The sequence below is a fragment of the Drosophila mojavensis genome, unplaced genomic scaffold, assembly GCF_018153725.1.
Source record: "Drosophila mojavensis isolate 15081-1352.22 unplaced genomic scaffold, ASM1815372v1 contig_49, whole genome shotgun sequence".
Classification (NCBI taxonomy): domain Eukaryota; kingdom Metazoa; phylum Arthropoda; class Insecta; order Diptera; family Drosophilidae; genus Drosophila; species Drosophila mojavensis.
Window position 1 is genome coordinate 1,519,529 of NW_025318872.1, and position 15,921 is coordinate 1,535,449.

The 15,921-nt window shown below is 39.6% G+C and overlaps 2 protein-coding genes across 5 annotated transcripts; one reads left to right on the forward strand and one right to left on the reverse strand.

The window, feature by feature from the left end:
* The first annotated feature begins 83 nt into the window (after positions 1 to 83).
* LOC6577888 (cell wall protein IFF7) lies at positions 84 to 6,956 on the forward strand. Of its 4 annotated transcripts, none has more exons than XM_015165892.3 (4): positions 84 to 272; positions 3,654 to 3,741; positions 4,219 to 4,646; positions 4,761 to 6,956. In XM_015165892.3, the coding sequence occupies exons 1-4, from the start codon at positions 240 to 242 to the stop codon at positions 5,409 to 5,411; spliced, it is 1,200 nt and encodes a 399-aa protein (XP_015021378.1). In that variant the 5' UTR covers positions 84 to 239; the 3' UTR covers positions 5,412 to 6,956. The 4 variants fall into 4 exon arrangements, with proteins under 4 accessions (XP_015021378.1, XP_015021379.1, XP_043865216.1 ...); XM_015165893.3 differs by lacking the exon at positions 84 to 272 and adding an exon at positions 902 to 1,102; XM_044009281.1 differs by lacking the exon at positions 84 to 272 and adding an exon at positions 1,681 to 1,685.
* A 1,170-nt stretch (positions 6,957 to 8,126) lies between these two features.
* LOC6577889 (B-cell lymphoma 6 protein homolog) lies at positions 8,127 to 11,114 on the reverse strand. Its single transcript, XM_002003784.4, has 4 exons — positions 10,966 to 11,114; positions 10,037 to 10,900; positions 8,895 to 9,885; positions 8,127 to 8,830 (listed from the first exon to the last, which is right to left on the reverse strand). Exons 1-4 carry the CDS (start codon positions 11,005 to 11,007, stop codon positions 8,334 to 8,336), a joined length of 2,394 nt encoding a protein of 797 aa, XP_002003820.1. The 5' UTR covers positions 11,008 to 11,114; the 3' UTR covers positions 8,127 to 8,333.
* Positions 11,115 to 15,921: the final 4,807 nt, after the last annotated feature.

Genomic DNA, 15,921 nt, shown 5'->3' on the forward strand with positions numbered 1-15,921 from the left:
TATTTTTCACCAGCAGGGTCACTTATGACGTCATAAACTACACTCGCGTTTCTTGTTGCCTCTTCCATTGTCGCTCAGCTGGTTTGACAGCCCCCACTCTCGTGCTCACCCACTCACTCTCCGATACCGCACTCTTGCTTTTCGTTTTGGACAAAACGTTCATATCAGACCACGAACTGAAGTCAATTGAAAAGCAAATCACCAACGCAGCCGATAGCTTCAACATTTACGATGAAGGGATGACGTGCAGCGAAACTAAGCAACTTGGGCAGGTAAGTAAGTAGGTGGGGTACTGTATACAATGTGCCGTTTTATAGTGAAATATAATAGAAAGCCACGCTGTCTGTGCTGTGCTTGTGTGTGTGTACGAGTGTAGATGTGTATGGAGGGTGCGCGTCGCGACTTGACATTGAAAAGTTAATTGCTTTAGATGTCTAGAGAAATGTTTATTGGGTTGCCTTTTTTGCAAGCCACGCACAAACATACAATAGACCGAGAGCGAGAGAGAGAAAACGAAGAGAGCGCACCACCAGCATCCCAGGCCTGAGCGTTGGGGATTTTGTAGTTGGCGTAAAAGCGCTTACAATAGCAACAATTTCGCAAGCACACAGGCTCACATACATATGCATATGTATATATACATACATGCATAAATAAGTAGCCTTGTATGCACGTTGGCACGTTCTCTCATTGCTCAACCTCACATTCTCTCAGTGTCTTTCACTCTCTCTCTCTCTATTGCTTGCGCTTGTTTTGTCAATTCTCCAAAAACGCGTCGCGTGCTCTAACAAACACCTACCACCCCAACCAGCGCGACGCGCCTGTCGCGGCTGGTGCTGCCGCAGCCGTAGCCGCTGCTGCCGTCGCTGTTGAATTGTAGTACACAGCAGCAGCCCCATTCATCGTTCGACACTCGCTGCTGCTGCTGTTTTGTTGTCCAGAGTCCGGATCATAGTTTTTGATTCGCATTTCGCAAGCTTCTTCTCGCAGGAGCATTCCACACACCCACTCAAATCAACCCACCTACCCACGCATCAGGGAAATTAACAACAAGAAGCTCAAATTTCAAATTTCGCATAATTTCGTGGAAAAAGCAACTCAAGTAAGTTGGGAAATTTTGATATATTTGCCAAACGGTTTTCGCGTGCAGCACGCATTGCGGTTCGTGCATGAGTGCTAGAGTGCTTGCATGTGCGTGTGTGTATGTATGTGTGTATGGAAAAAGTGTAAAGAAATCCTTGCGAAGTTGCAAGCCAAATGCTAAATTTAGATCTGAAGCCAACAAGGCTGCACCACGCAGTCGCTGCTACTGCTGCTGGTGCTGGTGTTGCCTGGCGGCCCCCCACAGCCAAAACACCCACACCACAAACCGTATGCATATATTCATACGTCAGACTCCGTCGCTCTCGCTCGCTCACTGCGTGAGGCGCTGTGCATAAGTGCATGCGTGTGCGTGCATGGATGTGTGTGTGTACAGTATGAATGGAACAAAAGTACTTGGCGACGCAACACCAACAACAGCAACATCAATGCGGAATCGATAGTCAGACGACGACGTGGTCGAGCAGTAGGAGGTAAGCGAAGCTCTGCTCCGGATAAAACGACGGCTGCAAAGACGTTTACGTTTAACTGTCGGTCGCTCTCCTCCACTGCACTTGTCAGTGTGCCTCTGAGTGAGCAATTGTGTAAGTGTGTTTGTGTGTCTGTGCTCGTGGGGCACGTAGACATCATCGTAGTATTTTCCGCGTAAATTGCAAGCAAATTGAATGTGATTGAAACGTGTATCGCGTTCAACTAACAACGAAAGCCAATCGAACATGTCATCCATATTTGTGTCCATCTCTCTTTTCATGTCATGTTTCCACATTTTTATCGCAAATAATTTTTTGTTTTTTTTTTATCAACATTTGCACGCTTTGGTATTTTTCCTTGCTGCTAGTGTTTTTTTGTTGCATTGCTCCTCGCTGACTGCCATTACTACTGCTGCCGCGGCTTCCTCTTCTTCTGCCCATAAATACTATGTACTACGAGCATGCTGCTGAACTCGCTGCATTTCCACAACCGAAGCTCCGTCGAAGGCGCACGAAGTGGCACGAGTTGTGCGCGCATGTTTGGCCCCTAGTCTACACCCCGCAGACCTATTCACACACTCGCACACTATACATAGCAACTCAGCCAGTCAACCAGTGCAAAAAGCTTACACACACAGACACAAGTACACAAGCGCACACACACATAGGCGTACAGAAATTGCAAGTGAGAGCGCAGCGACAGCAGCCTCAGTCGGTGGAGCAGAGCTCCAGCGCCAGCGCAGAGATTTTTTGGCCATAATTTTTCAGTTTGAGCACAGCGCTAGCCGGTGACGGGTGATGATAGTAATACGTAGTAATAAGTCGGCGATCCGAAAAGTCTGCCATAGAGAGAATTGCAGCAACTAAAAAAAATGCAACTGCTTGCAAATGTTGTGCAAAGCAAGTGACCAAACAGCTATGTAAAAAAAGTGAATCAATACGTATAAGTGTAAACTAAGTCAGCAGCCATATTATTATTCTACTACTAGCCAGAACTCTGTTCCTGCTTTTTTGTTGTGTTTTTTTTCCTTGACACTGCTGCCGACTACTGTCTGGTCGTGGGATCCTGTTGAAGAACTTTTGCTTCCGCAAATACGAGACCGAAAATCGATAATTTCGTGCTGTATAAGTTACGGCGAAAGGTGCTCGGCTCGGCTTGGTTCGGTTCGGTTCGGCTCAGCTCGGCTCTTGGCACGAATAAACATATGTATATGTAAAGAGGCAATCTTCTTCTTCTTGCTTTTGTTGCCGTTGTTGTTGCTGTGGGTGGTGCAAAAGCAGTGTAGATTACAACAAAACGCCGCGCATGAAACGTGATTGAAATTATTGCACAAAAAGGAAACGGCGCTTACACGCGCCAAACAGGCGCGCGTAGGCGGCAACAGTGAAAGAACGAGAAAGAGACGTCGAGAAAGAACGAGAGTCAGAGAGGTAGAGAGAAAGAGTAAGGGTTAGCGTAAGCGAGTGAGTGAGCGCGCAATCGAGCTGTCGCGTAAATCAGGAAGCAAAGTAAAGAAAAAAATAACAAACAAAAATACATATACTAATGGCGAATAAATAGAAACCGAAAACGAGTGTAAAACGTAACAGCACAAAAAGTACTAGCATGTAGTAATAGTAGTAGGAATTAGAGTGAGAGGACCCCACGGACACCCTGTACACACACATTCAGAAACGTACAAAAGGTGTTGGAAAGGGGGCGTCGCAGTCGCAGTCGCAGCTGACGCCGACGTTATCGTAGTAGTAAGTTTTTCTGTGTTGCGGGTGCAGCGTCGCGTAAACACGAACGTGTGTGTGCGCTCTAGTGCGCGAGTGTGCGAGTGCGTGTGGAATGTGTAATAAATGAAACAAAGCACACAGCAAAAAATCATGATAAAGTTTGTCAGGCACAAAAATCGCGAGAATTCATTAAAGGCATCGAAAAATTTTCTGCGTAAAAAGGTGGGCGCTAAACGCACAAATAAATACATATATACATGTGTATACAAAAATAGTAATGAAAGTACAATGCATAATATTAATTAGTAATTAACTAACAAATAAAATAAGACATGTTTAATAATTTATTTAATGTGCTTACAGCGTGAATCGAATGATTCTGGCACCGAATCTGATGGTGAACTCCTCGATGTGGAAAACAAACGTCACTTAGACGTGGATATGGAAACTAGTAAGTAACTGAATTGAGATAAACGAAATAAATGAGGATAAAAATGCCTTTTCGAAAATTATAACTATAATCTTATTGATATTAATATCAGTATCGACTGGCATTTGATTATGTTTCAAAGACTTCAGAGACAATAAGAACTCGATTTTTTGTTGACACTTGATTACTCATTAAAGAGAGGAAACAATAATCACGTGTAGAAAAATCTTAGCAAACTTACATACATACATACATATGTATATGTTTTCTTGAATATGAATGATAGAAATAATCTATTTTGGCTAATATTAGAATTCTGAATCTACAATTCGTTTTGGAATTGATTGATGTCGAGGATTTTGTAGCCAATTGCTTTTTGTCAAAAAGAACTTCGTGAATAATTGTTAAAGCTATGATTGATATCGATATTTTGTTCCATCTGCATAGACTGTTAAATTGTATCATCATTTGAAATTGTGCTTTGTCAACATTCAACAGGCTTGAGTTCCTGTACGGATGCTAACTCACCTACTACCGATACTGCATGCTCATCCGAGTCGTCTGCGATCGCTGCTGCTGCCATGATGTGTCACCATCAGACATCGTCGTCGTCATCCTGCGCCCATTTCATGTACGATCAGCATAGTTCGGAGGAGGAGCTGGAGGTGATCAATGGGCCGTCAGCGGTAGCCGCTGCCGAGGCAGCTGCAGCGGCAGCGGCGGCGCTAACAGCAACAAATGCCGGCGGCGGTCCAGGGGCATCGTCGTCCAGCGTATCGCGTCTATCAAATCGAGGCTGCAGTTCGTCCCTGGACACGGAGGCGCCATACGATGAGCGAGCCACGACATCCAATTCGAAGCGTTCCAGCTCGACGCTAATGGTTGAGAATCGCAAGCGTTCGCTGGCCCATAGCTCCGACGATGAGGTATGTAAAGAGTAGAGAGAGAGAGAGATAAGTATAAAATGAAGATTAATGAGTGTAAAGTGACGGGTGTTAAATGAAATTAGTGATTCAAAAGTAACAATTTCATTCTTACAGTTGCGCAACTCGCTGGAGCCAATATTGACGCCCGTGAATTTTCGCACATCGCCGCCATTGGAGGCATTTAAGCCAAATCGTAGCCATATGATGTTCCGCTCCACAACGCCACTGATATTATCGGAGGCCAGATGTGGCATCGAAAATATTAAATTATGTGATAATAGTGTAAATGAGGAGAACGGCGACGGTAACAACAGCAACACCAACAACAATAGCAACAGCAGCAAATGCGCCAAATTTGGAGTTGGCTCTGGAGCTGGAGCCGGCAACGAGGGCAACGAGAACGAACCGAGCGCTATAAAGGCGTGCAGCAGCTCATTGAAGATGAGCAACAGTTCGCATCATATTTACCAGCCGCAGCCCAAATATAGTTTCCATTATAATAGCTCGAGAAGCAGTCCGGCCTCCACAACCGGCTTGGATATGGAGGTGCGCTCGGTTAGTCCGCCCGCGAAATTATTTCATTGCGCCATTTCGCCGCATCGTCGTCCCAGCAATAATGTTGCCAGCACCGGCACAGCAGTAGCAACAGTTGGTGCTGCTGGTGGTGGGGATGCTGGCGTTACTGTTGCTGCCGCCACACAGAGACTGCAGCGACCCCATAGGCCGTGTTTAGATTTTGATAAGATGCAGCAGGTGAGTCTCTAATGCAGAGCGCGCTAACAGCGAATTAAAAGGAAAAGGCAAATCAAAGACTTTTTATACAAACAACAACAACCCATTCACAACAACAACAACTGCAAACTGTAAAAACGTACCTATGCAGCCAGTGTTGATTAACGCTCACTGGCCCCACAATTAGGCGCACAGAACCCGATCAAACCGGCCTGCGACACAGGCAGGCAGCCAGCAGACATACAATAAACAAAAGGCAAAACAACAAACAACAACAACAAACAGCAGCAACAACAAACAAATATCATCAAATCAAATTATGTAAAGCTAAAAGTAATTCAAGTTTTAAAACAAACACAAAAAATATGCTAAAAGAAAATTAATAACTAAACAATAGAAGCAGCTATTTTTTCACAATTTTAAAACAACAAATAATAATAAAAAATAAAATAAATAGAGCAGCAGTAAAACAAAATCCTGGTAAAGTTGGCAAAGTTTAGATATATATATATATATATATATATATATATATATATATATATATATATGTGTTTGTAGTTGCTACAGAACTGTAAATATTGTATTTGTGTGCAGCAAATAGAAGGCGAGAAGAGCAAGAAGCAGAAGAGGTGAAGAAATCATTTTGAAATTTGGCTAAAGCTACATTTATTAGCAAGTATTTTAATATTTTTAAATGTGTTTGTCAGTCAGCCAAACTAAAAGAAAACAACAAAAAATAAATATTAAAATAAAAAAAAAAAAAAGAAATTGTGGTGTGATTGTAGAACGAAGACTCAAAACAAAAACAAAAATATTAAAAAACTGAAAAAATTATATTTCTATAAAAATTGTGTAAAATGCAAAGCAAAAAAAAAAAAAAAAAAAAAAAAAAAAGAGAACAACTTAAGAAGCAGTAAGTGTGAGGATAGCGGGCAATGAGAAAATAGCGTAGCAAACACTGGGGACAAACAGAAAACAGCAACAGGCAACAATAGCAAAAGAAAACAACAAAAATGAAAATATTATAAAATAAAAACAAAAACAATAAACATTTTTGTATTCAAAACATTCAAACCACAAACTCAGTTGAGCAGTTAATAAAACGAAATACAGTTGAATGTGTTGAGTGTACAAGATTAAATAGCAAGCTATTTTATAAAAAATAATAAGAGAGAAAAAAAATTAATACACAAAACAAAAGATATATGTAATACCAAAAAGCTGCCAACACAAGAAAAAAAAACAATACGATTTTTGGTTGATTGATTGATTAATTGATTGAGCTAAGCGCAACAAAATAGTCAAAGAAGAAGAACAAGTAATCAATAATTAATAATTGGCGAACAAGAGCAAATAAAACATTAAGTGTATTAGTAAAGCAGCATTAACTTTTCTTTAACAATTTATGTAAGCAAAACAAAAATGGTAAAAAAAAAAAAACGAAAATCCAAGATACCCAAAAAACAAAAAAATAATAAAAAAAAATAAACCCAATATTAAATTTAAAAGCAACATAACAGTAAATTTTTGTGTGCAACCATAGCAAAGATGCAGCAGCTGCAGGACATACATTTTTAAGTACAGCATATAAAATATTGTAAAAACTAAAAGAAAACGAAAATATTCAAAGCAAAAGTAAAACTAATTTAAAATCATATTCAGCAGCGAGCAGCAAGCAAAATATTTCCGTTTCAAATCGAAAAAGTAGTTACAATAATCACATATACCCTACAATTTCCAACTCACACACACACACAGAGAGATAAGAGAGAGGAACAGAGAAACCTACCAGAAACGCATAATCCACACCACCAAACAAACTATAATGAATCCATCAAAGATCGAGCAAGATTAGAGTCAAGTGAGGTACTAGGAAAGCAGTTTTCATCATTTTTTTTTAAATTTACCATTTGTGAAATAAAAGAGAAAAACGAAACCCAAGAAATTATATTATATATAGTACATATATATGTATACATCTATATATATATATATGGAGGATGGAAGATATCATGGACTGAGCGTATGTTAGAAAGAGAGAGTAAAGTGAAGCAACCGATACTAGGTTCTAGTTTTTAAGTTTAAAGTGAAAGGCAAATTGTGAAAGGAAAACAAAAGATACAAGCACACAAATCAAGGAGAACAAGAAGAAGACGAAAACGCAGAAGAGTTGAGTTAGGCAGGTTATGTTGATAATTTTTGAAACACAAATGAAAAACGAGTTAAGTTGTAAACAAAATACAAAGATTTCATTGTGGCCGGTGGGGCACTAAAATGGCCCCACCGCACTTGTGTTGTACATAGTTACATTAATAATTACGATAATTATACATATATATATATATATATGTATATGTATATATACAGACATATATATATATATATAAAGATATATATGTGTGTATAAAATTACTCATTAAACAAGATGAATGGTAAAAACAAAAATCTTAAGAATTAAGTCGATGAACGGTACAAGTGCAAAAAGAGAAGAGAAGGAAGATGAAGAAGAAATTATTGAAAAAGAAAAAAAAAAAAAAAAAAAAAAACGAAGATAATGAAAAATAATAAAGAAATGCTCTGCAATAGTAAGCGAAAATTAAAAAAAAAAATTGTAAAACGAGTTTTTTTCAAGCTTTTTGAGCGGTATTTTTAAACGTAATTAAATTTGTTATCGATTAATCGTATCATTATTTATGCTCACAAAACAATTCCAACTTTTTTGATTTTCCATTTATATAGAAATTTTCTTTTAACATTTTATTTTGGTCTCTCTTTTTCGGTTTTATCATTTATAACCTCTATGAATTAATCTAAGGCTACTTATTAGCTCTACTTCTTTCAATTACATTCATTGTTCTTTTTCCATTTTCTTAACTATATACATTCTACAGAGACGTTGCCGTCTTTGTGTTTGTCATGCTAATACTATTTGCGTAGAAACCTTTTGGCATTGGGCTATAAGCCCAAGATTTCCTGTTCAGCATCGCCGCACAGGGCTTCAGACTTGTTTTTGATGATCGCATCGACATCCTCGTCCTCGATTTGCTTAAGTTTGTTGTTGCGTTTCTTTGTCGCCGACTCCGATGTGGTTTGACCCAACCGTGCAGGATCGTGTATGCGTGTGTGACGCTTCAGATCGCCGGATACGCGAAACTTTTTATCGCAGATGCTGCACGAGTACGGCTTTTCGCCCGTATGCACTTTGGTGTGGGCCAACAAATAGGAGCTGGCCCGAAACGTTTTCGTACAGTATTGGCAAGCATAGTTCCGTTCGCTGGTGTGGATGCGCCGATGCAGCACTAGAGAGTACTTCCGGGAGAAACTCTTGCCGCAGTACTCGCACATGTGCGCCTTCACTTCGCTGTGCCGTGAGATGATGTGGTAATTGAGATCGCCCCACTGCCGGAACTTGAAATCGCATTTCTCACACTTGTACGGCTTGACGCCGGAATCTGAAATATGTTGAAGAATATTAAAAATATAAGACCTATAAGATCTGTTCTGCACAAGACTAACGTGTTCGTTCATGTGCCTTGAGTGCGCTCTGCGTGTAGAAGGATCGCTCGCAGGCGTTGCACGGATAGGCTCGCTCCTTGGTGTGCGTATACTGATGATACTTGAGAGCATTGTATGAATTAAAATCTCGAGCGCAAATATCGCAGTGAAACTTTCGCTTGGTATCGCTTGGCTCATCCACCGGCGGCTTGTCCGATTCCATGAGATAGCTGTCCGCATTGTCGTCGATGATGTCGGTCGCCGCTGGCGATGAATTGGCGCTGCCTGTGGGCGGTGCGCTCTCTACATCCTCCAGCTTCAAGGATTCACTGAGTATTAGAGGCGAACGCTGCAGCTGCTCGGGGGTGGAGCCATCGTTGGGCGTGGGCGTGCGTGCTGGCGGCGATATTGAGGTTGCGGTTGAGTTTGTCATGGCAGCCGCTGCTGCTGCCGCCGCTTCAGCTGCAGCAATTGCCTCAATGTAGCTCTTCTTGTGACCCATCTCCAGTTTGGGCTGTGTGGATTGCTTTAGGAAATTCAGCGTCAGCTGCTCATCCTGCGGATGCTCATCCATGTGATTTGACGGCTTGAGTAGTGTCGTTGCGGGTGGAGAATGCGCTGGTGGAGGTGGCGCCGGCGGCGGTTCGCCCGGTAGCAGCAGACCCGAGAAGGCAATGTCACTGAAATTGTTATTAAACCAGGGCGCATCGCAGGTATCCTCCACGGACACCTTGTCCACCACATTGCGTATGCCCTCCAGCATATCTTCGGTATCGCTGAACTCCACATCATCCACAACGGCCACAGCATTCGTTGCAGTTGCATTCGCAGCTCCAACAGGCGTCAGTTTGCCATCGGCTTTGTGCAGCGACATGGCATCCGCGTGTATGACCATATTGACGCCCACATCGTCCACTACATCGTCGTTCACATGGCTAATGTTGTGGAAGTTCTCAAAGTTCAGCTGCACATCCTGAAACACTTGATCCAGTTTGGCTTGCTCTTGCTGCAGCTACAAAGGAGATTGAGATGTTTATTAGTCTAGATTGTGGCTAATTGGATAAGGTATAAAGTGTTAGATACATTTCAGCTTCTTCACCTTCTTAATCATTCCGGCTGATCAATAGATGCAGACCTTCCAGTCGAGACTTCATCTCGCTTACCTTATCCTGCGCGGACAAGCCGCACATGTCCAGCGGCTCCTTTTGTTGTTGTTGCTGCTGCTGTTGGACCTGCTGCTGCTGCTGCTGCACTTGTTGTTGCTGCTGCACCTGCTGCTGCTGCTGTTGTGGTACATCTAGACGCTGCTGCAGACTGCCCGGATCGTAGTGCTCCTTTAGGTGGGCATAAAATTCGATTTGTGTGTTCACTGCATAGCCGCATATTTCGCAGCTATAGTTGGCCACTGTAGACACGACATGCTGATGCTTGTGCTGCTCCAGCTCAGCCTCCATAAGGCCACAGACAGAACCCTTGAGCTTTCGTGAAATGCGTTTCTTATGGGGCAGCACCTTCCGTGCGTTCGTTACGGATGCATTGTGGGCATAGAGCAGATCGTCGCCATGTAGCGCTGCATTGACATCAATGGGCACTGTTGGCTCAATGGCCAAGGCGGGAAAAGTGTTCTGTGGCACCTGCTGCCCCACCACGTTCTCGTTGCCACCAGCTGTTGCAGTTGCAGCAGCATCAGCACGATCTAAGAAACTGCTGTTGAGCGTGAGAAACTCCACGTCCGTATCTTTGACATAGTTGTTTGGTGTGTGTTCTGGTGAAGCGGGCACCTCGTCTGTCCTCGCTCCATTCGGCTCTTCGACAACATGTTTGTTGACGAACTGGAAGATCGTATTATGAAAATTGAGCTCCGGCGGTGTTAGCGTATGTTTTTCCACATAGCCGCCGCCATTGTTGGTGCTGTGGTGTGCCGTGGTGCTAAGATTGGTGGGTCCTTCTGTTTTCGGAAATACACCCGTGTGGTCCATGAGATCCATCATAAAGTTGTTTTGCATCAGCTCCGTTGCCAGCAGCGTCTGCATGTTGCAATTGTTCGAAACATATGTTAATGCGCTCATTGCTAATTGTGACAGGGGCTTACGTGGTCGATGAACTGTTGTGTGTCCACTTCTTTGCGCTCCATTTTGTACGTTTCACACACAAATGCATTAAAATTAAGAAACAACTTTTGAACTAGGCAAGAAAAATCTAAATTGCAAAAACGGAACAGCTGTTCTACGACTATCGGTTAGAGTTGATCGCGTGTCGCGAGTCGATATGTTATGGGTGTTATCGGAAGGCAGTATCGAAAATATTCAGCTGGATTCAGCAGTATTTTTTGAGCGCATATTAAATGGGACTAAAAACAGTGTTGTTAGGAAATGGGCAGCACTCTTTAGAGGCGCGAAAATTGAATGTAGTCCAATTAAAATAGAAGTACTGAAAATGTTTTTGGGGGTTAACTTAATTATGCAAATTAATAATTTATTGAATTAATCATATATGTATTAATAAAATTCACTATTAAAATAATAAAAGTATTAATGTATTATTGTATTATTAAAGACATCAAAATTTTTTATTGAAAATCTAAAAACATATAAATTTAGCAATTACTATATTCAGTTTATATGGCTGGCTTTCTTGATAAAAGAGAATGACCATGTTTCGTTTTCAAGAAATTTTGCTAGTTTCTCACACCTTATCGAATGGTTCTAATGTAAAAGTCATTTCTCATTCTGCGACGGCATCAACTTAATGCAGATCAAAGCGCATTATGCCGACCCACATATACACAATCTTCACTTGAAATTGTTGCCCGGAATTGCATGTCAAACAGTTTCGATGATGATGGATTTGGATCTGTTATTGTTATGATTCGAATGAATTCGAATGCGTAATTGCCTGGCACAATACCTAAACAAGCGGACCGTGTTTTATTTATTATTATTAAGCGCCCAACTGGATGTGGTAGATCTGTATGAGCAGATCAAAAGATTTACAGCACATTTACAATAAATTGTTTAATAATTGTTTATTAAACATTAATAGACTTAGCCCAAATATTAAACAGCCGCTGCCAATGCATAAAGTCTCAAAAATAAAGTACATAAAATTTTATTCGTTTCCCCAACAGGCGAGCAGACGCTAGTGCTAGAGCTACAGTGAAACCATATGGTGAACAACCACCGGCTGACTCTGAACGACGATGCGCTTAGCCCTCTGATCCATTTACCATAAATATGTTGATATATCACAGCGCAGGATTAGCTTCCTGTTCGCGACCATATGGAGCCGAATCGGGGCAATCGCCGAGCAGCGTACCGAGTCTCTCTATCTGTAGTCTCGGCTCCCGCTTGACACTTCAACATTTCAAATATATGAAGTGTTAATTTGTAAATGAAATTGGAATGTTTATTGTTATGTTTATGCTTTGTCTTCTTGTGTTTTATGTGGATTCCAATTGGTTTTTGTGGTCGGTTAATCCCCACTGAGTGGGCTGCTCTAAGGGAGGGAGAGTGATATCTATAATGAATATACCCTATATATATATCTCTATAGAGCATAGGAATAATTGAAAGTCCTTTCATTTGGATATTAGAGTAATATATATATACCCCGATCCGAAATCAATGTCTCATTCAATTTCCTTACCAAAAATCTCTGCACCTTTCCGTAATGTTTATTTCTGTTACTCTGCCATGCCTAAAACTTTAATCCAATAATTCGCAGATGTTGTTCCTCGTCTTCTTCTCCATTGTTTATTGTTTTTATTAGTTTTCGCCTTTATATTATTTCGATATTTTGTAGCGCATCAATATTATCTTTTCATTAGAGAAATGCAAATAGTAGATTTCCAAAATTTTGGTGAACGCCCACAGCTGCACCGATTCGCTACCTGATCCAGCCACAAGTATGTATAGATATTTATACGTATATATATATATATATATATAGAGTTTTTCATTTCTGTTTATTTTCGCTTGGTTTCGGACATTCGCTTTTTTCTTTTGGATTTTCGGTTTTTGTTTTGCGGCTGCGGCAAAAGGTGTGTTTGCTTGCAGTTGAGTTTGTTTTTGGTTTGACTGAATGCCATTCAATCTAAATAAATAATATGCAGACAAATATTTTCTACAAATATGCAAAGTCAATATTTATTATAGAGCTTCCTTTTACGGACTGAACAAATCCGAGGAAGGTAAATAGCCTGCGTGTATAATTAAAAAAAAAATGAAACAAATTGTTAAAAACCATGTTCAGTTTTTGTTTGTATTTATGTTTTTATTTTTATTTTTTAATTTTTTTTTTTGTGTATTGAAATTGTATTTGAAGATATTTTGTGTGGAAATGTCTGAGCTTTCTCATAGAGATTTGCAAACAAATATGTTGGTCCAGCAATTTGTATTGAGGAAAGGGAAAATCGTGTGTTTACTTAATCTATTATCCAATAGATATGATTAATATTTTATATGGATTTATAAATTTTATTTATATTAAAAGTAAGATTTGATCAGGAACAACTTTCAAGTAAATGTCCGCAATATTTTCATTTCTAGGTCTGTATCTTTATTAATATATTTTTTTAAAGAATATTTATCAGAATTATCTCAAAAATGATTTTAAATATATATCTCTCCTATCCAACTATTTATTAATATTTATTTATATTAAAAAATGATTTTGAATATATTTCCCTGCTATTCAAATACTGATATATTACCTGTTATAAACAGTTGACCCAAATAATTAAAATTTTTGATTTTCGTTGGTTTACTTCAGCTTGCGCTCCAAATTTTCAACTAATGAGCATTTTCTCTTATTATACACAACAAAAAATCTATTCAATTTTTTGTTCGCATGCACCAAATTTGCTGCTACAATTTTTGTCAGCTCGTTAGAAAGTTTGCGCAATACAAAAAACAACTTTGGAAAAAGGGAAATACTTCTTTCTTTCTTTTTTTCCACACTAGACAATACATAATGACATTATTATTATAAGCGTGCTTTTTTGTGGATACAACAAGAGCAGCATACAAGAAAAGAAACAAAAAATATAAAGCGAGCACATGACACAGGGCGGGAGGAGAGGGACTTGGCCTGGGCTGGACTGGAGGACTTGGACCGCCAAAGGAGCGTGGCGCAGGAAGCACGAAAGTGTCGCAAGTGCCTTCTTTTGTTCTTCGTCACGTTCTGCGGTACACTCGCCAGCAAAGTAAAGTAAGCAACGCAATGGCACAAAACCACCTAACAGCAACATATATAGAGAAACAAGTGGGCTGGGGAAGGAGGTGATAGACTATGGCATACCCTGGAGGGTGGGTTGGGAGAGGAAGTTTAAATGGGAATTATGATATATATTTAGATAAAAATTATATACAAAATATCTTTACGGATCTCCAAAAGTCTTTAGAACTTTATAGATTGCAAAAGATATAATATAGATAATGAATAGATCAGGTGAAGAACTGAAAAAAAAAAAATAAAAGAGACTATAGCAGAGCTGGATAGTACCTTGAAGTGGATCGAGAATATATTCCTATGATTGGAAATCTATTTCATTACCTATTAAATACAGCTTATATTAATCTGTGCCTTACAAAAACTTGGTCATATTTCAAATCTCAACTAAATAATAAAAAATTTAATAACAAGTATAAAAGTATTGGCTCATTTATTTTAAAATTATTTATTTATTATTATTTTTAAAATATTTTAAACTAATTAACAGCTACTAAGTCAATAATATACTATCTATATTACCCGCTCTATATACCTACCCCAGCTGCTTGCAGGGTATAACAATCTATCGAAGCGTTGCTTCAAAGAGGAAGCGGAAACAGCCACAATAACAACAACAGCAACAACAACAGGCGTGGGAGGGGGAATATGGAGCATGTCTCTCTCTCTCTCTGTGTGTTCGATCCTTGAAGAGTTTATTCAAAAAATGTGTTTTTGCTGTTGCCCTCACGAGTTGGTTGGTTTGTTGCTTGCGGGCACAAATTACAAAACAAAAGCTGTAAAATGTAACAAAAATGCAAAAACAAACAGCAACAGCAAGTAGATGGGGTGCAAGACGGGGACTGGGAAGAGGGAATGGGGATGGAGTGTGGGGTTAGTCGCTGGGCTGTTGGTGCTGCTGCTGCATAAATATTGTCAACAACAACAAGAGAAGCAGCAGCCACGCCGCTGCCCCAACCGCTGCTCAGCTGCTGCTGCGGCCGTTACTGCTGCTGCTGCTGCTGCTGCCTCGGGCTCTTGCTGCAGCTTTTTGTGGCACACGTTTCAATGCACTAACAGCGAGCATTATGAACTTGCTATGGAGATATGACGTGTCTTACATGATATAAGCCTTGCTTGGCAATTTATATTTATATTTGCTATAAAAACTTTATAAAGTTGAGGAACCAAAATTGCACATTACACATCACAGTTCTAAAATTCTACTCAAATTATACATAGATTTTATTACGTTTATTTTTCAACTTGTTTGCCAATAAAGGCAAATGTGAACAAAATCAAATACGATGAGTCTTTCAACTCTTTAAGTAAAATTAAGCTAAGCTGTGAATCTCTAAGCCAAATTCACACAAATTCAACGAATATATAGTAGAATATTTATTAATTTAATTTAAATTCAGATATTTTAAGATATATTATATATTTATTTGGTAATAGTATTTTTATGGAAATTATTATAAAAGTATTTTTAAGCTAATCAAAACTTTCTTCAGAAAAAAAAAAAATTTAATTCTAAGGCAATTCTTCTCTGTCATTTGAACTATACAAAATTTATTGAAAGAGTATTAAATCATCGTATTTTCTTCAAAACTTATCCTGCCTGTTATTTTTTACGTTTTGTGTTTTGTAATTTTGTGCGCATCTCAGCGAAAAATCTGTTGACGCAATTGTCACGTGCTGTGTTGTTATTTTTTTTTGTTGTTGTTTTTTTTTTTTTTTTTTTATAGTAGTAGTAGTACTACGTTCGTGTCCTGGGCAAAGGATATGCCAGCGGGTAAGGCACGCGCATAGTTTCTCTCATATATGTCCTGCCCACATA

Excerpts from the sequence above, each read along its gene's own strand:
- LOC6577888 (XM_002003783.4), top strand. The coding sequence starts at position 3,414 with ATGAAACAAAGCACACAGCAAAAAATCATGATAAAGTTTGTCAGGCAC. Across the intron at positions 3,513-3,653 it reads AAAATTTTCTGCGTAAAAAG|CGTGAATCGAATGATTCTGG; the intron begins GTGGGCGCTAAA and ends ATGTGCTTACAG. Across the intron at positions 3,742-4,218 it reads AGACGTGGATATGGAAACTA|GCTTGAGTTCCTGTACGGAT; the intron begins GTAAGTAACTGA and ends AACATTCAACAG.
- LOC6577889 (XM_002003784.4), bottom strand. The coding sequence starts at position 11,007 with ATGGAGCGCAAAGAAGTGGACACACAACAGTTCATCGACCAC. Across the intron at positions 10,901-10,965 it reads CACAACAGTTCATCGACCAC|ACGCTGCTGGCAACGGAGCT; the intron begins GTAAGCCCCTGT and ends TGCAACATGCAG. Across the intron at positions 8,831-8,894 it reads CAAGGCACATGAACGAACAC|ATTCCGGCGTCAAGCCGTAC; the intron begins GTTAGTCTTGTG and ends AACATATTTCAG.